This window comes from Scomber japonicus, chromosome 15 (assembly GCF_027409825.1).
Source record: "Scomber japonicus isolate fScoJap1 chromosome 15, fScoJap1.pri, whole genome shotgun sequence".
Lineage (NCBI taxonomy): Eukaryota > Metazoa > Chordata > Actinopteri > Scombriformes > Scombridae > Scomber > Scomber japonicus.
This window is the reverse complement of record NC_070592.1, coordinates 28,820,876-28,848,024: the sequence shown is the minus strand read 5'-3', so window position 1 is coordinate 28,848,024 and position 27,149 is coordinate 28,820,876. Positions and strand designations below refer to the sequence as shown.

Here is a 27,149-nt window from a genome sequence, read left to right as displayed (position 1 = left end):
ATGAATATAGTCATATGACACTGTGACTCGCGGAATAAACCGTCAAAGAAAAATTCAAACAAACTTCCCATTATAAATGTACAACTACAAGTTATGTCATACCTTTGGTCTGGTCTGGTTCTGGTCACTTAATATTCCTAGTAACAGCTACTCCAATGTCTCTGGATCATTTTGAGTTGATTCAAGCTAGTTTCCATTTATTTACATGGCATGGGGGATGAATTGTAGATATCCTGCCTCATCGTCCTCAATGCAAACACACGGTTTTTGTTTCCATCTAGTGGTTGAACTGTGCTATTGTGACCAATATAGCCAACTGCACTACTTTCTAGAGGGCATGAGCTTTCTGCTCATCAATATTTAAGAATAAAAAATGTAATTTTAATTTCCCTTATTTCTGAGCTGTGGAAATTAATAAAGGTAAAAGAAATTGAAGAATGTTGATGCCATTTTTCTTTAAATAGTATCAGTTGCAGGACAAAACGTACCACATTTGTGTTTTGTGTATTTGCATAACTTTTTCTCTAAGATCATTTTCTAAAGCAAGTGTTAACTAAAATCAGTGTCCCAGATAAACACGTTCAACTAGACCATTTTGAAGTAAGCTAAAAGTAATCCAAAAGTATTACATTACGTTACTTGAGTAATGCAAAGCAATACATTACAGATTACATTTTATGACATGTAATCAGTAATCTGTAGGGGAATACATTTTAAAAGTAAATTCTATATAACCTTTATACCTGTTTCATCCAGCAACTTATAGTTTACCATGATTTGACTTGTGGGCAGCAGGAGAGCACGAGAGCTCGAAAACAGGTGTTTGCAGCCCTGATTGTGATTGATGGATCGATGAAATACTACATACTGGAAATGCTATTTGTGAACAGCACTTTTTCTAATGTAACCTGAAACTGCACACTGATGTACGTAGTGTACTAATGACCTGCTGCTTCTTGGTCTTGAAGCTCATTACAGGCCTGTGGTTCTTATCCTTCTTGTTATGAAGGAAATTGTGAAGGATGCACTTCTGTATATAGTTCAAGCAGATTTTGATCCAATTTGCTTATGGTCATGATGCCATTGGCACTTTATTAAATATAGTGTGATTACGTTTTATTATTTTTTCTTCTGCTTTTAACTGTATCCAGCCTTATATTATAGCAAGAAAGGCTCCTGGTCTGATATGGATTATTTAACTGTTAGGTCACATCAAGTGAAGGTCAGTGGTTTTTTATCAGATGTTCTTTTATTATCCACTGGATTTATACACAAATGCATGTCAGAGCCAATATGCAAAGCATCATATCATTAGGTTTGCTGATGACTCTGTTATTGTGTCTCTTATCAGTGATGATGATCCTGACCATGGACCTGTGGTGACAGAGTTTACAGACTAGTGCAGGTCCTCCTTCCTGAACATCAATGTATCATCAAAACCAAAGACTATAATATATACTAAGAAGAATCCTACAGTCATCTCCCCTAACATCCCCATTGATGATCAGGATGGTGAGGTTGTGAAACAGTAGAAGTATCTTGACACTTTTATTGTTGACAAGCTGACCATTGAACCCCAATAGATGCTGTGTGTAAGAAAGCATATGGATCTTTATGGTGAGCTTCAGGTTTTAATGTGGATAATACTTCTTTTATTGAGTCAGTGCTCACTTTCTCACTTGTCAGCTGGTATGAGTGCTTTAGCCTCAGAAACAGGATTGAGGGTATTGTTAAAGTGTGCAGCAACAGTCACAGGAAGAAACCTGAGCAACCTGTTCGATTTTTACAATATCCAGACCTTGAATAAAGTCCTTTCAGTCCTGGCTGATCCTTGATGGTTTGCGCTACACTTTCACCACTGAATGCACTTCTTTTCTCTTTATAGACTGACTGAATATTATATATGGAAAGTCATTAAATTCTACCTTAAACCTTGAAAGTAAAAGACTGCTGTAAACTCAGTGCTGTTTAAATTTGTAATATCAAGAATTCAGTAGTGATTACATTTCACAATATTTAGTCGCTGTCTTCTGTTTACGCATTTATATGTATTGTTTAGCCCTATGATATAAGTTGTTAATTGTTGTTAGGTAAAGCTCCCAATTTACCAGTCAAACTATGTCCCAACCCTCACCTATGGTCACAAGCTTTTGGTAGTGACTGAAAGAATGAGATTGTTGATACAAGCAGCCGAAATGAGTTTCCTCTGGACAGTGTCTGGGCTCAGCCTTAGAGATAAGGTCAGCTGCTGCTCCTTCACATTGTCCCTAAGGTGTTCCAGGGATGTCCAGAACACGCTGGAGGGATTACATATCTCTCATGGCCTGGGAACGCCTTGGGAGTGTTGCTCGGGAGAAGGAGGTCTGGTCTGCTCAGCCTGATGCCACCACAACCCGGCCCTGGATAAGCAGCAGATAATGGATGGATGGATGGATGGATGGATATTATTGTTAGAATTGAATGTTTTAATATGCATTTGAAAATTTAGAAATTAAACAGTAGAGTTTAAAAAATACTGCATGGCTAATCTTAGTTTGGTGTCGTTCTGCTCTAGTGTGATGTTGTACAGAAGATAAAACATAAGAAAACAGAGCAGGTACTATGGAGCATGTTTGAGTGAGAACCAATGTGGAGATCCAGTGAAGAAAATCCAGCACTCCCTGGATTGTGGGAATCCTGATCCCATCTACAGAATCTACAGCACACAACTGCTGAAACATATGTGATAGTACTGGTACTGTACAAGCACTGTGACAGATCAGAACTTCACCTGAATTAAACAAATCATAATCCGGCTTTGACACAAATAAGGCCAATTTCTCCCAGTTTAAAGGGCTAAATCCTTTATTTCTATTATTTTGTTGCATTGTTTCGACATCCATAACTTTAAAACTGATTGAATTCACTTGTGCTGCTGAGGTTCAGGTTGTTACTCTCAATACTTAGATCCTCCTGAGTCAAGAATGGCAAGAATACATTTTGTATTACAGTTTTTTAATGTAATACAATTCACATGGATGACAAAAATATTTGCAAAAGCAAGTACAATCTTTGTTTCAGGTTACTCCTTAGACTGACAAATACAGAATCTGCTGAATATTATTAATACCTCATTCTGCTTACAGTATCTTATACAATCTCATAATTATGGTGGCTATCAACACAATCTGCCATGACAGAGTTTACTAATCTGATAACAGCTTTAGTCAAATATTTTAGAAAAAAAAGAAGAAATACATTCATTTCAGAAAAGTTGATGAACAGGCAGAGCAGTTTAATATAATTGTGAAAATTAGTATTACAGAATATGCAAATCTACATTGAGTATGTAGTCATAGATAGATAGATATTTATAGAGAGACACAGAGAGTTGTTCAGGATAAAAACACAATAAAGCTAAAAGCTTATTTGTATTGCAGTTGTTCATAAAGGGAAAAGGGTAAGTTGCCAGATCTGGAATTCAGGTAAAACAGATTTAAAAACATGCAAGACAACCAAGCTTAACACATTTCTGATAGACTATTTGATAATAATTTCTTCAACAGTGTTACTTCAGAAATACAGAATTTTGTTCCAAAGAACTGCAACATTGCATTTGAATGTATTTCTTCCCTGGAACTCTCATGAGAAGAGGAAATTTCACACTAAACAGACTGTAGCTTTAGAAGATATGACTTGATCTAGCTCACTGAGGTTGCTGAGGCACCATACTGGTATCAGCTGAAAGCTGGAAGGCATATTTACACAGAATGATTAGATCTGTGGATTCTGGCCCTCATTTAATTCAGGGTAGTCCTGTCCTGAGAGAATACCTTCAGGGTCAGTGTGGAGAGTAGGAATTGTCACATCGACCAAGACCCATTTCTACATTTATAATGGCACATCATTATCATATTAAGACAGACTTGAAAAATCCCAAACCTATCCTTTAAGGTGAGCATAGAACAGCATTCCTCCTTCAAGAGATGAATGTGGATTTTTAACACCTGCAATTTGGCTCATATGGCTTAAATACACCAAGCATGGACATGGTGAGTCACAATCTGGCGTTTAAATATTAATTATAGTAATGTTTTAGCTTTAGCTTTATCCCTAGTGTTTATTTTATTTGGTCTATTTCAACACGTTTTTAGTTTTTTTTTGTTGTCAATTTTGCTTTTGTTCATTAATTTATTGTCTGTGTTGTTTTAATCCTGCTATGTGATGTGATGGTACAAGATTAACAAGATGGGTGTGTTTAAAATGAAGATGTAGAAACTATCTATTAATTCATTCAGTAGCAGTTAATAATATAGCCTACGCTTCTAAACCCTGCACCAACTGATTGTCTCTTGGCAACAAACTATGTGTGCAGTGAAGCTGACGTAGGCAGTGTAGCAGGTGTAGCATCATGTCTGTGCTTGATGTATTTGAGCTGTAAGGGAGCAGGTTGACCTCAGAAGAAAAACAAGTATCTGTCATTTCACACACCAAACATGACCTCTAGTGGCTGCATGGATGAATATTCTGTCAGGAACAAAACAGGAAGCAGTGTGATTTTGGGTCCCAACACCCATACTTAACACATATGTTTGTGTTAATGTGTGGACAGGCAGCAGGCAAGTGTGACCCATATTAGAATTATACCATGTAACCTGCACACTCACATACATATCACTGCTAATGCTACTTTAACCTTTACATACTGTTTGGGTCATTTGACAGCTGTGAATACACCTCAAATGACTTTTCCTAAAGTGGCCCAGAATGCACAAAAATGAAAATATTTTAAATATACTTTTGTATAGATGCAACACATTTGTGTCCATTGAGTGTGTTCTGAGTCAAATGATCTCTGTATCTATTGACATGTGTTTATGTTAAATGAATAGTTCATAGTTTGAATCATTCTTTTTATGATGTAGCAGTGACGACTGATGGCTCTAATGGTTATACAATAAACCCCACAGTTCATTTTCACTTTACATTAAATACATTTCCATCATTATTGCTATGTTATATTTTCATGTCTTAGGTCAAATAGGACATGATATTGTGTGATAGGAGCTAAAACATACACTCTCTCTGCTCTCTGAAACATGAATCAAGGTTTAATCACATTTATTGATCAGTCAGATCCACTATTGATGCTTTCTAAACACATCTGTTTATGAGGGGATTCTCAGGCCGAGTCAAATATGAACAGTATGTGAGGGTTAAAGCATTATTCAGAGTCAATCATATCCCATAATTCACCATGGTCTACTAAAACACTCATACTAGTTGTTAGTGCACCTGTAAACATTTTCAACAGTTGCCGTTTATGAAGTTAGGGCAAAACCTTCACAGATAGTTATCACTTCATATAAAAAGTATATTCTTCTGGATGAAAGTGATGAGAATAATACTGCATTTTTGACATATTAGTTGGATTATAACATGTACTATAAGCATTGTAAAAAGCAGGATTTATTGCATGGCAGTTGTGTTGGATTGCTGCTGATTGTGCTGCTTATCTGATCTTTTCCTGAATAGAAACACATGCTTCTTCTTTTCCTCTCGTGATGTGGTTTTGTTTGTATGGCTCCTCATTTTTTTAGTTGTTAAAATCTGCCATTGATAAATACACACGTTTCACAAAAGAGCAGCACAATTTCAACTGAAAGTGTCCAACAACTCATTTTACAGCAAATAACTAGACACTGTCAAAAGTGATTAAAAGCAACCAGTATAGTGCAATTTGTATTATCATTATTGGTGATATTTTTCAATACATCTAACACTAATAAATTCCTTCATTTTTGTGTGGGATACTTAAAAACAGTAGCAGTATTTGAAATGTCCATCAGTTTTCCTTCCACATCCCTTTGGTCCATTGACAGAAGTAAATCATAGAAATCCAAACAAAACAAACAAACAGCCATGTGTCACCAGCCATGTACTCAAAAGCAAAGCAGCTAAATAATATTAAGACTTGCAGAAAAAGAGAGACATGCGCATTGTTGTGCTTTCTGGTATAGTGGCTTATTGTTGGAGTCAATGAATGTGTGTCCCAGTTAAAAACATGACTCCTCTGGAATATCTTGAAGATCTGAAAAAGAGAACAAAACTAAAATCAGTCCTAGAACTACAAGAGACTAGTATTCAATTCAGTGCTGTGCTGTTTCTTTAGTTTGCTCTTCAAAGTGTTGTCAAAGTGTCTTCTAGCACCAATAAATGAGTAAGTTATGGACAGGAAGTGCATAACAACATTACAAAGTGAAACAAACACTTACAAAGCTTGTGTTTTCTAGTCTTTTGAGATTTATTTTCAAATATAAAGTGGGTTACAAATAAAATGTACTATTATTATTAGTAGTAGTGTTATTATCATAATCATTATTATTATTATTAGTAGTAGTAGTAGAGAGGGTGGTGGTAAGACTACTTCTAGTTGTACTAGTAGTAGTGGTAGTAGTAGTAATAGTAGTAGTAGTAGTAAAAAAAGTGTACTATTACTACCACTACCACTAGTACTAGTAGTAGTACTAGTGGTAGTGGTAGTAATAGCAGTAGTAATAGTAGTAGTAGTAGTAGTAGTACTAGTAGTAGTACTAGTGGTAGTGGTAGTAATAGCAGTAGTAATAGTAGTAGTAATAATACTAGTAATAGTAGTACTAATGGTAGTACTAAGTTGCTGTCAGTGAAACTGATCCTGTACTGATGTTTCACATTAAAAGCCTCTCAGTGATATAATTCAATGCTACTCCTGTTGTCATTCTTATTTTAATGTGACACATCTGCAGGAAGTTCAGTCAGAATGATTTTTGTGGCAATGGGATTAAATTGTAAATAAAAACAGTATTTGTGTTGATAAAAGAAGATGGAAATGTACCTCACCATGTTAGCTATTAGATAACAGATTAATACAGCACCTGTCATGTTTTATCCAGACTTTTTTTTATATGTCTTATACTTTTATTTGTGACTATTTGTGCCATTATCTGAATCCTGGCAGCATGATGAGATGTTAGGCCACTGGAGGTCAGCAAAAACAATATTATCAGCTATGTTCAGTTGCTCAGTGACTGAAGCTTCACCAAGCACCACCAAATCCCCCAATCTCTTTACTGAATGGTGACATGTACTGAGATTAGAGAAGTTAATTGAAGCAAAAGAAAAAAGAAAAAAAAGGAGAAGAGAGATTTGGAAGGACAAAGAACATGTGTTTTCCTCCAGTATGTTCTCCATTTAACTGCAGAGGAACAAATCACTCAGGTACAGTTTTAAACCAAAATGATACATGTGATACTCACAATCAGTGTGTGTTATATCTGTTATCTGACCTTTGGAGCCTTCAGATGCTGTCCCATCATCATCATCGTCGCCATCATCACCATCATCATCATCATCTGAAACCATGTCTACTTCCAAATCACTGCTGTCTTGGAGGCCATCGGTTTGGTTGACAGGCTCTTTGCTGCTCCAGGGGCCGTCGGCTCCGGGTGAGACTTCTGTTCCCGACTGCAGAAATACAGTAAGAACAGAAGAGAAGAGACGGAGGATACACATGAACATTCACACATGGGGTACCATATAATATACTGTAGACCTGCTGATGACTCAGCCTTCACCATTTGATTTAGATGATTTTTAAAAATCTGTTACTCAAGCTTTGTAACTTTATATCATTACAGTGCATTATCCTTACTTGATCCTGCTCTCCTGGCTGCTGGGAGGCAGATGAAGCCCCGCCGCCGACCTTCATGTGTCGGACCTGCTTCTCCAGCTTGGCCCGGGCCTTCTCGCTATCCTTGAAGCGACTCTCGGCATCCCGCAGCCTCAGCAGCTCATCCTGCAGCAGGCTGTGTTGTCTTTGCAAAAGAGCTAACTCTGAAATGGTTGAGCCCACGCTGGTGTCCCGATTCCCACCGTCCCTCCAGAGGGGGCGTGTAGCTGCTGCTGAAGAGTCCTGTGGCTGCAGCAGCAGCTCCAAGATGGAGTCTTGTTTGATGACAGCACCCTGCAGGAGATGATGGAGAATCCAGCTTCACTCTTCATGTTGTTCATTATGTTCATTTACTGCTTTTCCTGAATAGTTCTGATCACTGTCAAGTTGGAGTCAGTCATCTTTTTGCCTTAATCTTCAGTTATTTGCTTATTATTTGATTACTTCTTGATCCTGTACCTGTCACCATTATCAGTTTGACAGCTGGGTCTGAATGGATTTATTCCCTTGATAAATAGAAACCATGTCTGTCCAGCTGATTGGATTATCAATATTGCAGCTGTTCTGAGTTTGTATGTTGTAACAAGGACTATTATGTGAGCTGTATGCTATTCTTCTTCTCTCTTTTCCCCCTCTGTCTCTCCTCCTATGTACTCACCTGGAGTGCGTGGAGATAAACACTGAGATTCATCAGCCTCTGACAGATCTCCTGTCAAACACAGACAGTATATTCATTACTAGTGACACACACACACACACACACACACACACACACACACACACACACACACACACACACACACACACACACACAGTATAAGAGGTGTTGTTACATGGTGAGTGGGTGGTGGCTAATCTGGAAGCAAGCCTTTCTAGTGCTGAGCTCTGATTGGTGCTCTGGGGTCTGCAGCAGTGCTAACCAAATTAGCAGGTGCCTCATTTATAACCATTCCATATGAGCAAAACAGGGCTTGAGAGACACATATGTTACTTCCCACTAAAAAGTTGAAATTTACAAAAACAAACAGGAGAATGTGCACACCTGTACATCCATCCATTTGTTTGGGGGCCGTCCACATAGTGAACATGCACCTTATCTCAAGTAGCACTACTACATGCACATGTGCACACACACAGGTACTACTTATGTGTGGTATTTTGATGTTAATACAGTATATCTATATCTATAACATACACTGGTGTTTAAGAAACCTTAAAGTCTGTGTAAAGTAAGAATAAATATGTGTTCTGAGTTTGACATACCACAGAAAAGTGTGTTGTTAACCACCCTGCCAAATTTGAATGATTAAAAAAAATCACCAAATATATGAAATTAGGCTTCAAAGTTGTGTAAAAATCAGCCTCTTTCTCTGCTCCCAAACACTGTGGGAGTGCCCGCCGAGTTCACTGAAACCCCGCCCCCTACCAAGTGTCACCTGTCAATCAAAGTCACCACCTCTACCAGAAACATGGACGCTACATCTGAGAGCTTTCTGCTGCTAACCCAGCTGCTAGCTCAGCGGCTAACTCAGCTAACTATAGACTGTAGTAGTAGTAGTGTGTGCTGAATGTATTTATACCTCTACAGCAGCAGGGGCGGGTTTATGCTAATGATTTTCAGACCCGCCCACTAAATCCTGAACACAGAAATCTTGAAACACAGTTTGTGAAGGCTTAGAAATACATTTATGACCTATTTAATGTGTTTAGAAGAAAATGTCTGAATTCATTGTACACAGCCTTTAACCTCCTTACTTACTGCAGATGGTGGTTTGTCTTCACTTCTCGAGCAATCCTTTAAAAAGGTAAATAAAGAAATTACACAAACACAGGAGTACAGTTATTTTGAGAAGGAGATGATGATGAATTTGAACACAATACAGTCATTGGATAGTCATTAAGCACATTTACATTCCTAAGAGGAAATTATATGAGTTAATGATTAAAACTGGTGATAAAACTGGCAGGTGATATTTGCTCCTTTCATCCCCATTAAAACTGTTTTGTGATAAAGTGGAGAATTGAGATCAATTATGTTGAAAGACCTCAGACCCACCTACCACACTTCCATCTTCACCCCCAACTTACCTTTGCAGCAGGGACTTCATGGCTTCCATTGACCAACAGATCCTGATCGCCTGAGCAGAGACAAACACAGCAGTCACCCGCTGCTAGTCCAAAAAACACAAAATGGTAATGAATAAAATATCTGACTGTTATGAAAGCAAATAAAGAGGAAATGGAGATGTGGCTTAGGCTTCATTAAACTTGAATTTGAGCTCAGCCAGATACAGCCCAGACTAAGTATTTGGACAGTTACACATTTTTGTTCCTCAGGTTCTGTGTTTGTCTCAATTCTGGTTATCTACTTTTCTGTGTTACTGGTAGCGTTTTTACTGCTCTCAACTCATTCATTTTATTCTATTATTCATTACAGCAGCTAATCATCTGCTGAGGTTCTGGTCATCTAGTCTTCTTTTGATCATTGACAAGAAAACATCCTCTGCCTTCATCCTGCAGAGCATTCTTGACTCACCGTACAGTCATAAATGACTTTTTATGTAGATTTTGTCAGAATAACTATCTTTAACTCCACTCCACTCAACTCTGAGTCATATGTGAGTTCTTTTAGTTTCACTTAATAAAATGACACACATTTGGTATCAAAGTGTCCAATTACTTTTGAAGCTCTAAACTTTGGGCACTGTTTGTTAAAAGGGCTGTATCTCCCACCAAGTTATTTCTTTATTGATGGAAACTGACTCAAATTCAAGCTGAGTCTTAGTCCTTTAATGTAGAATCCACCACTTTATTTCATATTATATAGTGTTTCAAATTCTGGAGCACAGAGCCTGAAGAACAAAAATGTGTAACTGCCCAAATACTTACTGTCTGGACTGTGTTTACGGTGTATACCTGTACCTGTACATGTATATATAACTGTACCTGTATATATACCTGTACCTATACCTGTACCTGTACATGTATATATAACTGTATCTGTATATATACCTGTACCTATACCTGTACCTATACCCGTATATATACCTGTACCTATACCTGTACCTGTACCTATAACTGTACCTGTACCTGTATATATACCCATACCTATACCTGTATATACATTATACCTGTACCTGTATATACACGCCTGTACCTATACCTGTATATATACACCTGTACCTATATATATATATACCTATACCTGTACCTATACCTATACCTGTATAATACCTGTATATATATATACACACCTGTACCTGTACCTGTACCTATACCTGTATATATACCTGTACCCATATCTGTATCAATACCATGTCAACCTCCTCCTGCTCCACCCCACCAACCCATACCCTTTAAATTTGACCTGTGTTCCCATGATAATGAATCATGATAATGATCTCAGTTTGATTAAGAATTGTTTTTAATGACTTTAAATAAAGATGAAATAAAAAACATATTTAAGTGTGTAAATGTTCTTTTGGCAATGATAATTATGGTATTGTATAACACACTCAATGTGGATCTGTTTAATGCATCTTGTATGTTCTTCTAAATGACCTTACTCAGAGATCTACTGTTCTAAATGGTTGTTGATTGTTCTACTTGTGTGTTGCAGTGCTGAACCCAGTAAAATCTTATCATATAAGAGCTTTGAGTGTTCAGTGACTCACTGGTTTCTACACCGTCGACGTGGTTGTGATGGCACACAAGAGGGATGTCCACACTGCAGCCCAGGAGGAGCTCACTCAACCTGTCCACTGTAGGAACACACACACACACACACACACACACACACACACACACACACACACACACACACACACACACACAACCTGTATAAGTCACACATTTAATCTTCTAATTTGAATCAGAGGTTTTTGACAGTATAAATTAAAAGCCTGTGTTTAAATTGAATTGGTCTATCATGTTTTTGTGTGAAATGAGATATATACAAGATGACAAGGCAAAGTGTGTGTGTGTGTGTGTGTGTGTGTGTGTGTAGGAAACTTTATTGATCCCTACAGAGGGAAATTCTAAATTGACAACAGTATTCTTAAGTGATAAAAAGAAAAAAGAAAAGAAAAGAAAATACTATATACAATAAATTAATCTCTAAATACTATATATAATAAACAACAAATATACAATACATTAATGGGAGTGATTTAGAAATGTTTTTGTGATGTTGCAGTGGCAGCAGTCCATGTTTTCTGACATTACACATTTACACCTATTTGTTCCCTTGGTTATGATTCACATATGCTCATTTCCTCAAAATACAATAATCATAAACCTCTGGAACAGTACTTCAACATATCTTATCTGGTAACACTGTTTGTGTCATGGGTGAAATGATGAAGTGATATACATCTAATCCTGGGTGGGTTAAGATAGAAGAGGGACTGACATACCCATTTCATGTTATGAATTTAATGTCACAAAAAATGCAGAAATAGCACAAACAGTCTAATCTAACACATGGGTGATTTTTGGAGGTATTTACAGCTAAGGAGCACTGTGGGAGCTGGTTTCTGTTTGAGGAGGAAAGTGGAGAAAGAACAGGAATGTCTTAATGTTCCACAGGCCAGCCCTACAATCTGCTTCAGTGTTTTATAAGAAGATATCAAGCATGGAGACCAAGCTGTGTGATGGCTTAAACATAATATGGCAGAAAGATCTTAGAGAATATTGATGAGGACATTTGGCAGGATGTTATTTCAAATGTTGGAGGGAGATGCTAGAAATACATTTATACACTATAAAATTGTTCATAGGTATTGTTTTACTCCTAATAAGTTGTTTAAAATGGGTTTAACTCAAGATAACAAATGTTGGAAGTGTAACAAAGAAGTGGGCACATTCCTACACATTATTTTATATAAGTAGAAGAGTCCACACAGTCCAGAAGTTGCAGAGTGGCTCAAGCTCATGTTGGAGATAGCTGCTTTAGAACTCATGATAGGAAGGATGCAGTGATATTCAAGTAAAACCAGGCTATATTTTAACTACAGCATGGATACAAACGTATAGAAAGCATACAGAACATAAGTGAATACTGGAGAGGAGTGTAAATAAAATGTATGCATAATGCAATTGTGGGTAAGCATGTGTATTGGGGATGGGGTGATGCAGGGCGATGCAGGGCGGTGCAGGGGTACATGGGCTGCCTTTTTGAATTCTGTTTTTGTTTTATTTCTCTGTTTTGTTTTCTTTGTGGATGTGAGATGAGCTCATCAGTGTACATTGGTGTGAATTCTGTGTATGTAAGAAAATGCAGGAAAAACAAGGTGACAGTTAGGATGTTACTTACCTTCAGAGGTGGCATCCAGTAGGAGTTTCTCTGCACGTGGAGCTTGAGGTGTGTCTGCCCTGAACAAGTAACGCATGATAGGAGGATGTAAACCTTCCTCACCACTTGTTACCTCTGCCAGCTCACAGAACACAGTCACTCTTTCCTGCAGAAGCTCCAACATCTCCCTGTCCTTCTGCTGGAGCTCAGCTGTGAGCCAAAAATAAACAATCAGACACCTAACACACATCACATGATACATCCTGTCTACTCTTAATGTACTGTCACATCTAATGAACAACACATACTGCCACCTGACATAGATACTGTACACATTCTATGAACACATTCACGTGCATATAACACACAGAAGTAATAATGCCCTCCCTCTGTGCCTACAGACGGTGGTACTGTACCTTGAAAAGTAAATGTTACATGCAGTACTCAAGGTTTTCTATAAGCTCAGTATTTTAAGACATGCCAGACTGGAGAAATGAGTGCTTTCTTTGGCTATGGTTCAAATAGTATTAAAGCACAAAAAGAGCAAGAAGGAACATTAGTTGCAGTGTGAGGTATATTCTTCTGACCTTTTAGTCTTCTCAGGTGGGCCTTGTGTTCAGTCTCTATGAGGGGGAACTCTTGTCTTGATGGGCACCTGACCACAAAAAGCACAAAACACACAAATCCTGGTATCAGTGTGAGAGACAAGGAGTGTGTGTAATTCTATATTATTTCAAAAAAAGTTCTAAAATGTATTTTATATAGAAATTGCTTCCCAGCCAGCATGTCCATGTGAGTCCTACATGGGTTAAGTGTGGGCTATGTGGGTACTGAGTGGACATGGGCTTGAACTGGGAAAATGTTTCAGTAACATGGGCCCCCCATGTGAGCTGACTGTATGAGCTTCATAAGGGATGTAAGTGGGCTAAGCAGGCATGGGCATAAACAGGGCACACAGGTGGGGTCACCATGGAAACTGCGAACAAACCCACTTGGGACCCATATTTACAGACCAAATTGAACCCTTATGGGGCCCACATGGACATGCTGGCTGGGTTTGGGTATAAAAATGTACTGACACATATCAGACACTATGGCCCCCATTTTAACGATTTATAGTGCATGCAGCGCAAATGCCTTTTGGGCATATCCAAATCCACTTTTGCTATTTTAATGGCGGAAAAATGGTCACTGCGCCAGGAGCATGGTCTAAAAGGGATGGACTTAAGTCCCCTCATTAATCATAGGCGTGTTTTGGGCGTAACACACGGCAAACCAATCGGAGCGTCATCTCCCATTCCCTTTAATATCAAGGAGCGCTGTCACATTGGCGGATTGTAAATTTGATGAGGGATTTACCAGGATTGGTCACATGACTAAATTGACAGTTTCATTGATCATTACTGCCATTGACTGATTCTGATACATAGTGGCGTCATTGTGACTTTTTTTTAATATGTTGATGTACATCATAATATGAATTCACATTGTGGTCCTTTTATTTGTAATGTTTTGCATGTTTGTGTGCTGCTGCGCGTCCGTGTGTGTGACAAGCAGCGTCGCCTATATAGGAGCATATTAGACTCTTGATAATGTGCCCCTTAAATAACAGTAACATATGGGCCAGTGACTTTAGACCTGTTTCTTTTTTTTTGTCGGTAGCGCAATCGCTTTCCTCTGCCTCAAAATAGCAACGTGCCACCAACGTGCCTGACCACACCTCATTTTGAGACCAAAACACCCATAGGCGCACAGACTGGTGCACGTGCATTTGCTATTTAGACAACGTGGGCGCAGGGTGAGAAAATGACAACTGCACCGGGGGAAACTAACAAAGACACATGAGCCACGCCCACCATCCACTGTGCACCGACCACAAGGTAGGGCCCTACGAGAGGAAACATAAAATAATGACCCCCATCCTCCTTCCTTCTACTTATCTCATCCTGACAACATGATGAAAAAAGATGAATCGGTTGTTAATGCCAGTCAAAAAGAAAATATATTTACATTCAAGCAAAGAAGGAAATATTAATATTCAGTAGGGGCAAACACCTTTAAGTCATTTTAATTTAATTTTGCAACGTTTTCCTCTCTGTGATTCTGTTTCAGTTTTACCATTTGTTTAATTAGAGCAGAAGACATTTAGTAAAGTATTTCAACATAAAATGGCGAATGTAACAGTAAGAACATTTGACCTAACATGACAGTAAAGAATCCAGTCCAGTAGAGAAGTCCTGTGTTTGTCCCCTCCTGGTAGAATTATGTTTATGTAACAATAGAACTAAATACAATTCACACACATAAACCAGTCCAGCCTGTAGACTACTGGTATGGAATCTTATACTGTGCCAATAGATATAATAATTGCTCCCACTTGTAGCTATAGTCTACAATAACCATTTATTGATTAGGCTATGTATCAGTTTATACATTTGTAATGCAGTATGTGAAATAATGTGTATTTTCTCACTTGCTGACAGTGCGCTGGATGTGTCGTATCCAGATGTTCTTGTCTTCTTTGGTGGCAGCGTGGAACTCATACATCTCAGGAGGGGTGGAGTCACTGATGAGGAACATGCCTCGTTCCTGATTGGCTATATCTCTCACTATTAGGTTCTGAAGGGACAGCACTGGAGATTTGTCCTGGACGACAGAAATGTTCGTAAGTAAGAAAGTAACACAAAGAGAGGAAAGATGGCGGTATTAAGAGTTCTCTTTCTGGTCATCTGTGCAACAAATGATGCATTAGAATTGTGTGCTTGTGTGTGTGTGTGTGTGTGTGTGTGTGTGTGTGTGTGTGTGTGTGTGTATGTGAACATTTTCTTACCAGACTAGGAAAGATGTACCTCTGGTCTTTCTCCTGCAGTAATACCAGGATGTCTGTCATCAGTAGGACATGTACATCTATACACACACACACACACACACACACACACACACCCACACACACACACACACACACACACACACACACACACACACACACAGATAATAATGACAAAGCAAGTCAGTGTAATGCTTATTAGTCCAAAATGTTCACATACAAATTAATTAGAAGAAATTAAAAGTCATTTTTCATCAGATCTGTATCTTATGTTGAAATTAACTTTGCTTGTCCATGAGGTGTTTTTGTGTCCAGTGGTTCAAGGCCAGTTTTTAATATAAACATGTACTGGGTCTTAGGGTTCTATTTGAATGGGTTTTCTGTTTTATTTCTTTTTTTTTTTTTATCACAATTAATACATTTATCAGATTTTCCCCTAAATGTTTCCATTGTGGCTTTATGTGTCATGTTAACTTTGCAGTGTGGTTGTAGAATTTCAGGAAATGGGGTAAAACAACTTATATCAGGTCAAGCTTCTTTTCAAATAAACCATTTTTACATGAATAATTTTAAATGTTTGTCTCTGACTCACTGAAAGTAAATGAACTAGTGACCTGAAACAGCTAGGACAACTACATTTACATCCTGGATGTAATCTTGTCACTTTGTGTACACTTGTGTAGAAAAAATAAATTGTTTCATGCCTGCAAACTTTTGACTTGCAGGAATAAAATGAAAAAGAATTCCACTTTTTAGTTTTCATCAACCTGTCACTGAACAATAGAGAGTCATGGCAGTTTTTCCATTGTGTATGTTGTAGTCGTGCTGAGTCATGCCGGGAGCTGTTGAGGTGAACTAGCATGCTGTGGATGTTTTTCTATCACACAGCACAGCAGGGTATAATACGTTTCCCTGTTGGAGGTGTGCTGGTTGTAGAAAATGCAGAAAGAGTCTGTTGTCAGCAGCTCTGTAGCTGTTTCTACTTCAATCATTCCTCCTAACATTATCTCAAAATTATGCAGTGAAAAAATATCTACAAATATGTCCAGATGTTGCTGAGCTGGTTGATAAAGACATTTCATTTCTTCACAATAAAAGTCTCCTGTCATTTTGTCATGTAAAAGTTTTTCATATGAAGCAGCATAAGCAGTTAATGTTGGGTTTTCATCAGCAGTGACTCTGCACAGCTCTGATACAGCTGAAACAGTCAAATAAAGAAAATGTCTGAAAGTACAAATGGATGCAGGAGGGAAACTAAAGTTCACACCACAGCAGTTCAATTAGAAGCTACACAATTACTGCAAACCCCAAACCTTTCTGCTCTCCAGCATGGACACGAGCCTCGCAATACACCACTCATTTGAGGGGAAGAATGAGGGTCATCACAGAGTGGTCATGGTCAGCTCTGCCAGCAAGCAGGACCGCAGCAACATGATTGGCTACAGCAGCATGACTAAAGTGGACCAACTTGGGATAATAGAAAAACCCTATTAAAGAAAGTAATCCTTCATATGGAGTTTTAAGTGTCTTCATCTTTTGAAAGTTTTCCTCCAGTTTTATAAGAGCTGCAAATTCATTTGTATTGTAACACACTAGAGATCACTCTCATCCATGTTTAGTATCAACGTGTCCAACTGAAATAAGTTTCAGTTAAGTTAACACATTACCTATTGTAGTCTTCTCATTAACCAATTATGATGGTCAGCCTGAAGTACACCTTATTAAAAGTTTAAAACCAGACTGAGCTAACAACTCTTTTCAGTACTACATACTTACCTGACACACAGTCTAATGTTCTCACATTTTTATGTACCTTTGAGTCGGGATCCTGGGTTTTTCCAGAACAGCATCCCTTCATGGACGAGGCTCCGGCGCAGCAATTCTCCTTGCCTGAAAAGTCGACCGTCTCTTACTCTGGCCTCGGCCCGTGGATCCAGCTTTGCTTGGATCTCCTGCAGCCGTTGTGTCTTCTCCATTTCCTCCATCTGTCCACAGTATAAAAGTTATCTCCCATTTTGGAGCTTTCCTTTTTCTCTGTGTTTCTATAACTGTTATGTATTAAGTAGGGCTGAGTATCGTTTAAAAAATGACGATACCAGTACCAATCCAAGTACCTTTAAAGTGATACTGATACTAACTGAGTACTTCATTTGATACCCATCATGTGAATAGAAGCATTAAATTAGACTTTCAGACAATCACATTTCTCATTAAATCAAAGAACACTTGTGTTTGTGTGATTGGCTGTGAGCAAGTCCATACCAATAGTCATCATTTCTAGCTCAGGGTGCAAAAAGGATCAATTGCAGGTTTTGTTTGACGGGAGACGTTTTGACTCTACTTGGTATTGATTTATTTCGGTCGATACCTTAAAAGGTATCAGGTATACTAGGTCTGGGTATCAGGTAACGATACCCAGACCTAGTATTTAGGTAATTAAGAAATGACTGTGTAAAAGTTTACAGCCTGTGATGATGTCACCCTACATGACTCTGTGTACAATGATTCCACTGATAACATGAGAGTGGCTAATGATCCAAATCACTGACATTAAGGGGGCAGGCCTAGTGGAAACAGCCAAATCCAACAGCAACAACTCCTCCCACTACCCCCATAATCACACACACACACACACACACACACACACACACACACACACACACACACACACACACACACACACACACACAGAGTCCTATTCTATGGGTAGAAAGATTTAACACCCAACCTTCACTTGCTCCAATCTCTAGAGTTATGGACATGATCGTACCAGCATTTGGCATAATGTTGCACATTGTATCAATAACATGAGTAACAATACACCTGCACTGTGCCCCATATACACATTATCTGTATTATTATTATTATTACTACTACACATATAGAGGCTCTAATTTCTTTATCTCTTAGAGATTGTGATCAGTTTTCTCACTGTCTCTCTGTGCTGTTCTAACACATGAATTTCATCTTGATCAAATCTTGTTGATCTGGCAAAGAGTGAAGAATCACATGAATCACATGTCTCCAATGTGTCGTAGTCTTTACAGTCAGACAGACAGTCAGGTGATCTTATAATCTCAGCCATCTTTATAATTCAGTGTAATAAAGAAGGTATGAAGGTAGGTTGGTACCTGTTGGTCTATTGAACTAAGAAGTTTTCTGACCATCTGATAAGCCTGAGCCAAAGAAGAGGCTTCTTCTTCATCATCTGGAAAGGAGAAAAAATAACATTATTGTTGATTATGTGGAAGTATGTATGAGATTAGATCTCCATGGTAACTTTAAATCAGTCATTTCAGTCTAATGGTTCTGTTCATTTATCATGTTGCACAAACGTAATAAAGGTTTCAGGTACTATGTGTCTCACAATGTTATATTTTGTTGAAGCTTTAGTTCTGTTGTTCTTTTTGAGAGTTTTATGAAAGTTGGGCTGATCTGCTTTATGTGTACTAGTGACAGGTGTGCATTGTTAGCTGCACTAAGTAGTGAGTCATTAGGCACTGTCAAGTTAAAGTAAGAAGGATGAAACTGTGCTGTAATAAATTACATTCTGTATAATTCGGCTACAATGTGCTACCAAGCCCTTCCAACCTCTTCACCTGGAACAAAGTCAAAATACCTGCTTGCCTACTGTGCCAAAGGGGATGTAGAGCACATCCTCAGCTGCTTGCACTAAAGCCCTGTGAGGAGGGCGCTAACATTATCACCATGACCAGAAGCTGAAAATAGCCGGGGACATTGGCTCCAGCCAACACAGTGTGAGCTATGGAGTGTAAGTGCTACTGGAACACAGGCTGGGGTGTGATGGGTGAGGATGTCTGATGTTGAAACACCTATTTATTTATTCATATAGACATTTTCTTCTAAACACATTAAATATGTCATAAATGTATTTCTAAAAAAAGTGTAAAAAACATTTCAACCATTTAGATTTGAATTGTGGAGCTAGGCTTCACAAACTGTGTTTCAACATTTCTGTGTTCAGGATTCAGTGGGCGTTACGTAACGCAGCAGTGATTTTTCAGACCCGCCCCTGCTGCTGTAGCAGTATAAATACATTCAACACACACTACTACTACAACAGTACACCTACAGTTAGCCGCTGAGCTAGCAGTTGAGCTAGCTGCCGAGTTAGCCACCAAGCTAGCAGCTGAGTTAACAGCAGAAAACTCTCACACATAGCGTCCATGTTTCTGGTAGAGGTGGTGACTTTGATTGACAGGTGACACTTGGTAGGGGGCGTGGTTTCAGTGAACTCAGAGGACACTCCCACAGCGTTTGGGAGCAGAGAAAGAGGCTGATTTTTACACAACTTTGAAGCCTAATTTCATATATTTGGCGATTTTTTTAATCATTCAAATTTGGCAGGGTGGTTAACAACACACTTTTCTGTGGTATGTCAAACTCAGAACACATTTATTCTTACTTTACACAGACTTTAACCTTTTACAGCACAGTCTTTCACTACTATTGCAGTATTAATACATTGCATTCATTTGCAAGTTACAAAAGTGTTTCATTTACATCTTCAGTGCTGTATATAAAGCAAACATGATAAAGTTCAGTTCACTTGAATAGAGTCACAGAAGCAGACTGGGCAGCTGTGGTCCTGCAAATGAAGTACACTTCACACCTACAGTCAAGCCCGAAATTATTCATACCCCAGGCAAATTTTGACTTAAAGTTACTTTTATTCAACCAGCAAGTTGTTTTTTGACCGGAAGTGACACAGGCGTCTCCAAGAAGATAAAAAGACGATGTACAAAAGGCATCATTGTGGTAAAAAAAATATTTCAGTCAGCTTTTATTTACATTTGAACAAAAAGTGGCATGTCCAAAAGGGGTATGAATAATTTCGGGCTTGACTGTATGTTGTATTGACTGACAGCCAGTATGACCAATGAAAATACAGATGGACCCATCTTGGCTGGCTTACAATCTAATGGATTCCATTGGCTGGGCCCCTGAGAGTTCATGTCCAGGTTAGTTAGTCTTTCGTCTTCTTCTTTCATCTTCTATAGAGCAAAGATTCTTCTCCTGATCCTGATTCTCATTTTAGAACTATTTGTGTTGGTGACAGTGGCTCATGCATAAGGAGTAGTAAATAATAGCAAAAACTAATTGCAGAACAATTGTACAGTTATATGAGTTTTTAAAGTGTTAATGATTACAGTTCTACTTTGACACTTTATTTTGAGCTTCAGTGACTGGAATAATCTGGTTCCATTCAAACGATCAGATTTCACTGACCATTCATGGGCCTAACAGCACTGTGGATTTTAAAAAGATTTGGAAAGGGAAATAGTATATAAAGATATAACGATCGTTGTCCTTTTGGCCAGTCAAAAATGGTCCAAATCACAGTGGTGCACGATAAAAATAGCTTATTTATTGAAGAAAGTAGAATAGTTGACTGGATGGTGCAAAGTGCAAAGATTTGAATACTCTACACATGTGCTGCCAAAAGATGTGGAAAACACATTTGTGTCTATACTGAAAATGCTGTTATGTTTTCTGTAAGTAGGCTTATTGTTGGCCGATTTTACTTTATATGTTAAAATAGACCTGTGAGGATGATCTGTGTGTGCTTTCTACTCATAATAAAGCCTTTCTCATTGTGGTGACTCACCAGTGGCGTTATCCAGAATGCGCTGAACAAGGACAGGATACTTGGAGATCCGCTGAGTCACCAATAAGATACACTCCTGAACACCATGGCACCGTAGCCAGGGTCCTCGACACACCCTCTGCCCCAAAGACAGAGAGAAACACCCACTGACAAAATGCTAGATCCAAAATACAAGATCCTGACTGTCATTTCTTTATCTCTGTGTTTGAAATGCAGCATGGAGAGAGTTTTTAAACCAGGTCAGGTCAAGAGGAAAGCAATTGTGGTGTCCTATAATACATATAAAAATAAAAAGTGAGTCATAAAGAATATACTGAAACCCGATATGATTCAAATAGTTCTGACTCATATAGTGAGAATGACAAATGGAAAAACCAGAAGCAAAGAGAGAGATAGATGTCTTTGTGGGTTTTTGTGCATGATGTCATGGATACCACTTGTTCTTTATTTTACCTGCATACATTATCTCATCATTTTACAAGCCACAAATTTGTTCCTGCCCTTTAGCTTCTTCATAACCAACCGCAACCTGGAGCTTCCTCGTTCACTATGTTTTATAAACCAGAATGTTTTAGATATACATCATTGAAAAGGTAAATGATATCCTGTTTGGTCTGTGAGTGTATCGAGTGCAGTTCAGTGGCAGGTCAGAACAATAACAACAATGGAACAAGTGGCACTAAAATAAATATGATGACTTTTAAAAATCTGTTTAAATTATTAACAATAACAACAGCCAATTCTTTCCTGGATCAGAAGACAAAAAGTTGACATTGAAGCATCTTATACAGATCTGACTGCTGCATACAGTGTAATGTCTTATCTTTTCTATTCTTCAAGACAGAATAAATTGTTGCAGTTCAGTGTAGCAGACATTACTGGGAAATATCATTTAAAAAGTAACATACTCCCCAACACTGCAAAGAATCTACAGTTTCAAACAGTTTATCAAACATCAGACTGTAGAACAGCACAGCTCCCAGTAACTCCCACTCCCACTAATAAGACTGATGCTGTGATCAGAATAGACCTTAAATGGGGACCATTTAGCCAGCCCATGTTACTGAAACCATGTGGGACCCACAAAATTAGTTTAAGTCCATGTCCACTCAGTAACCATGTAGCCTACATTTAGCCTGTGTGAGGCCCACATTATTATATATATTATTATAATCTCACTTCCCTTTCATTTACAATGTCTGTCTCACCCGTATAAAGCACTGGAACCTCTTGTCTCTGGCCAGCAGCTCCTTGTACAATTTGACAGCCTTTAAGTGACGGCTACAGAACTCAGCGTAGGTCTTCCGCATGTCATCTGCGCACTGACCTGAGAACTGACAACACACACACACACACACACACACGTTATTATGGCTGAAAAATAACTCAGATTTAAATGTAGAGGAAGGAACAACCTTGTCCATAGAAACAGAGGCACTGTTCAGACCTGGTATCTCTTATCCAGATGTGGGCTGACACTAATATTAGTTTTTTTCCTGATCTGAGGGTTTAAAGACTGAGGATGTTGCATTGCTGTACAGATTGTAAAGTTTGTGTTATTGGACTACACAAATAAAATTGACTTGACTTTACTTGATTTCCAGTTCTGTGTCACTGTGCCATTCTGAATGAGGTAACTCTTGGTCTACTGGTATATTTTTCTATATGTGAGGATGCATCCTCACCTGCTCGATTAGTATGTCCCCCAGTTGGTGAATGGTGAAGTTGCAACTAGAATCAGGCTCCAGGCTGATGTTGCGCCGCAGGAGAAGTTGTGTCAGGAAATGGGAATGTATGCTGAGCAGCTGGTCCAGACAGGGGAACATGTTATGCACAATGCCTGGGTCCAGCTGGAGCTCATCCAGCATGCCCTGCTGGAATACCCGTTCCATGATGCGCAGTGTTCGCATATGGTGCACCTCTGTCTGTATCAGCTCTGAGAAGGACACATACACAGGTCACACACACATCCTAATCATATTATTGACTGCAGCAGCCATACTGTACATGCAAGAGAGGAATAGTCTAAACTGAACATCTGGCACGTTAAGAAAAACAACTAATTACAGTTACATTAGTATGTCCACTAAATAGTATCTATGTAGTATTGTGTACTGATCTGATGTAATACTCAGCAATAGATACCATAGATGACATCCTGCCTCTTGATTATGTTTTTGCTGTGTGACTGCAGGTAACTGCTTTCCACGGCCATGCTCCAAGAGTCAGCCTTAAAGTCCTGGCCCTCGAACTCCATCTCCTCCATCACGGAAGTGTAGTAGCTATCACCTAAACAAGAGAGAAAACCATCAGCATTAAAAGCCCTGAAAGTGAGAGTCTTGATTTTTATCTTGTGCATTTGATATGAGCAATTTTGCATGTATTAAGAATTATTTGATAAGTACAATTTGCTCATATTTCTTTTAATGATACTGCTTTAACTGAACCTTTTAGACTATGGTATTTCTATACCAAACCACACCTTACCAGCTATGCACCTCCAATCTCACTTTACAATCTGCCTGTTATCTATCTAATCCATGTACCACGGGTCAAGTCTGACCAACCTTTGCACAACACTTTAAACATAAGGAAACATTTTGCTATACCTTAACCCTGAGACATTTGTTTTGTTCTGGGCAAATCAACCATCATGTTATGAAAGACATTTTAGTGTGAATTGTTTTTTGAATGTTCTGCTACCGTCATCATTGAGAGATTCCATTGATATAGCTCTGTTTCTGAAGTTGAGGGAGTCTGTGGACTGAGACAGGATCCTGCGCAACCCCAGGGGAGAGTCATCATTCAGGGTTCTGCAACACATACATAGAGGTATTAGTACATACATTACATTAGCAAAACCAATGACACATGACACTGTCAAATTAGGAATTATAATTCAGGCATCAAGTCACAGAGGTAATGTATAAAGTGGTCTGATGCAATGCAAAGTCCAGAAATGCAATGCAGGGAGTCGGGAGTGTCTTTAAGCAAAGGTAAGCAAGTATGAGAGAGAGAGAGTAGGGCCAGGTTGCTTGATAGATGACTGGCTGGAGGTCCGTACAGGCGATCAGTGACTGAGATTCAGGAGTGGTGTAGATGGGGTGCCAAACAGACAGAGGTGAAGACCACGGATGTCTTCAGAGGCAGCTGGGCAAGCAGAGGGCTGAAAATTTGGGCAGGCAAAGTGCTGATGGGGTGACGTGCAGGTGACTGGTGATCGGGGAAAAAGGTTGATGCAGTTAGTGTAGGAGTGTCTTAAATGGTGGCTGAATGGAGGTCCTCGGTGGAGGCAGTGACAGAGGACAGACAATGTAGTAGTGGCCAGGTGAAGACCAGTGGTGGCCAATGGCTGTGACACACCACTGAACAGCAGAGACGTCAACTGGTGACTGCTGAGCTGGCTGGACAGCCAACCACTGATGACCTCAGTGGATGTTTGCAGATACCTGATGATCTGGCTGGAGGTCAGTGGGGATGGCCAAGTGAACAGCAGAAGAGGCAGCAGGAGGGTCTGATAGGCAGTCATATGTGGCTCTGGGCAGTGGAGAGGCCAAGGAACTGGGTGGCAGAGAAAACCTTTGGGAGCCATGGACCACTGGAAAATGGCAAGGTGAGATCCAACTGGACATCAGTGTTGCTCCTCAACAGGTCCACTGAAGGTTCATTGGGTTCAAGAGATAAAGGACCAGTGGAACCAGGCAGGGGGGTTGCCAGGTAAGGCAATGAAGCAGTGAGCTGGCTGACTCAGGTACAGGCAAGAAGCTGGTGTAACGGCAGACCTGTATCATGTAGTGATTATTTTATTTATTTATATATTTATTTGAGCACTGTGTGTGATTGCAGTGATTATTTGAACAGTGTGTGTGAGTGCAGTGATGGTGGGTGTGGTTTTGGTATGGGGTTTATTGCACTAGTGATGGGTGATGAAATACAGGTGTGCTTGGGAGTTACCTCCAACTGCCATTTAAGCAGCCACACAGCACTGAGCAGCCAGCTTGTGTTCTCCTTTCTTCTGTGCAGGTACAGACTTTGATTATCATTTACCTATGTGTTCTCGTCCGGCAACCATTATGTCTTATATTGTGTAGTGTTTGAGATCATGTCACCATATAGCTGAGCCATGGTGGAAAGCAGCTCCAGACAAAGCATGGTGACCAGGGCCCTGGTTGAGGCAACACAGACCTGACCAGCCACCAAGCAACATTAGTATAGCCACCCTGTTGAGAGTCCCTGCTTTGCCACACACAGGACAGACGCTACGCACACCCGGTACAGACTCTTCTCCCCCTGACTCTTAGACCCCCAAGCCTTGGCCCACTTTTTAATCCTTTTTTAGCATATTTGTTAGGCTCAATAAAACATTGTTAAAACTTCAGCCTGCTGTGTTTTGCCCGCTTCTTACACTGGTTGGTCAATCCGAACTGGGGTCGTTACACTGGTCTGCTCAAGCTAGGCCTAGGTCTAGCTGACAGGCTGGAATACAGGCCGGTGGCTGGCAGCCCTACTATTAGGGTCATGAGTATGAGAACAGGAAGAAGACCCAAGTGCAGACACCAAGGCAGGACAGGTAGATTTAAAAGGACTTTAAAGTGTCAATGTTTGCATAATCAAGCTTACAGTCTGCAAAAGAGACAGGAAATACATCTGGAAAGCTATACATAAGAAATGTCCTTTCTAAGATATACAATCTGACACAAAGATATCCACACCATCAGTAAACTGACCATAAGAGTTTTCCAGCAATCCCAATGCTAACTTCTGGACCCAAACCTACACTCACTTCTTCTCAATGACTTTCAACACAAACATGTAGCTCATACAGTTAAAAAGCAACCAGCAGAGTGCACCCCACCGGGCAAAAAGTGTTTGGGATTGGTACATGTATTCAATAGTGATTAAATTTCAAACTGTAGTAATCAATAGCTGAACACTAAACACTATAAATGATAAGGAATGTAAGGAACAGCTGAAAACATTGGTTAGAAAATCAAAAAGTAATCAAATGTCATAAATAACATTACTTTGAGTATGTCTACATTTCGAAAGTAACCTTCACAGCCCTGATGACAAACATATTCCTGCAATTGTATATGAATTCATGAAAATCATAAAGTTGTACACTGTCTTGTGGTGTCTGTTGTATTTTTTGGAGAAGTTTAAGTCCAAAATGTGTGCTTTTACAGCAGTTTTCACCCCTAAGTGTCATGTGATCAACTTGTGTAAGTAGCAGACCTGGCCAGTGGCATTGGCAGTTTAGGCAAATGCTAGGGGTGCAATCCATCCACAGAACTGTCTTCCTGTGTTTAACATTCTCAGTCCCACTCCAGGCACATCTAACTAATGAGAGGATGGACGTTCTCGTGTAACCTTTCACGAGCAAGGACCACACCACCAATGACGTACGTTTGACAAATTTATTAACAAGATTTGAATGAATCATTTGTGCTCTTGATGCAGTGTGGGGAGGCAGTATAAAGGATCCGCTGCTGCGCCCGGGCAGCGAGGACCCCCTTTGAACCTATGAGAAAGGAGAGAAGAACAGAAAGAAAAGGCGGGGGGGTTGGGGGAACTCGACTACAAGAGCGAAAGATGGGGAAGATGGTTAGGTTTGTTTATATAGGAGCTGGAAGGGGTGTAATTGGGGTGTGTTCCCGCTCCTGAAACTGCCTTTCACAAGCTTCGATTCACGAGCAAGGACCACACTACCAAT

General features: G+C 39.4%; 1 protein-coding gene across 1 annotated transcript in view; it reads right to left on the bottom strand.

Annotated features, from left to right (window-relative positions):
• Positions 1–5,915: 5,915 nt before the first annotated feature.
• The window catches only part of arhgef1a (Rho guanine nucleotide exchange factor (GEF) 1a), a 37,840-nt gene continuing 16,606 nt past the window's right edge, over positions 5,916–27,149 (bottom strand). The window contains exons 6-23 of the mRNA XM_053333755.1: positions 24,140–24,249; positions 23,582–23,725; positions 23,122–23,372; positions 22,645–22,770; positions 21,437–21,554; positions 18,939–19,015; positions 17,621–17,792; positions 15,811–15,887; positions 15,454–15,626; positions 13,568–13,635; positions 13,002–13,190; positions 11,362–11,448; positions 9,776–9,858; positions 9,447–9,482; positions 8,346–8,396; positions 7,670–7,981; positions 7,305–7,482; positions 5,916–6,070 (exon numbers count right to left, since the gene is read on the bottom strand). Of these exons, the coding sequence (XP_053189730.1) occupies positions 6,036–6,070; positions 7,305–7,482; positions 7,670–7,981; positions 8,346–8,396; positions 9,447–9,482; positions 9,776–9,858; positions 11,362–11,448; positions 13,002–13,190; positions 13,568–13,635; positions 15,454–15,626; positions 15,811–15,887; positions 17,621–17,792; positions 18,939–19,015; positions 21,437–21,554; positions 22,645–22,770; positions 23,122–23,372; positions 23,582–23,725; positions 24,140–24,249 (2,287 nt within the window). The 3' untranslated portion in view covers positions 5,916–6,035. The remainder of the gene's footprint in view (positions 6,071–7,304; positions 7,483–7,669; positions 7,982–8,345; positions 8,397–9,446; positions 9,483–9,775; positions 9,859–11,361; positions 11,449–13,001; positions 13,191–13,567; positions 13,636–15,453; positions 15,627–15,810; positions 15,888–17,620; positions 17,793–18,938; positions 19,016–21,436; positions 21,555–22,644; positions 22,771–23,121; positions 23,373–23,581; positions 23,726–24,139; positions 24,250–27,149) is intronic.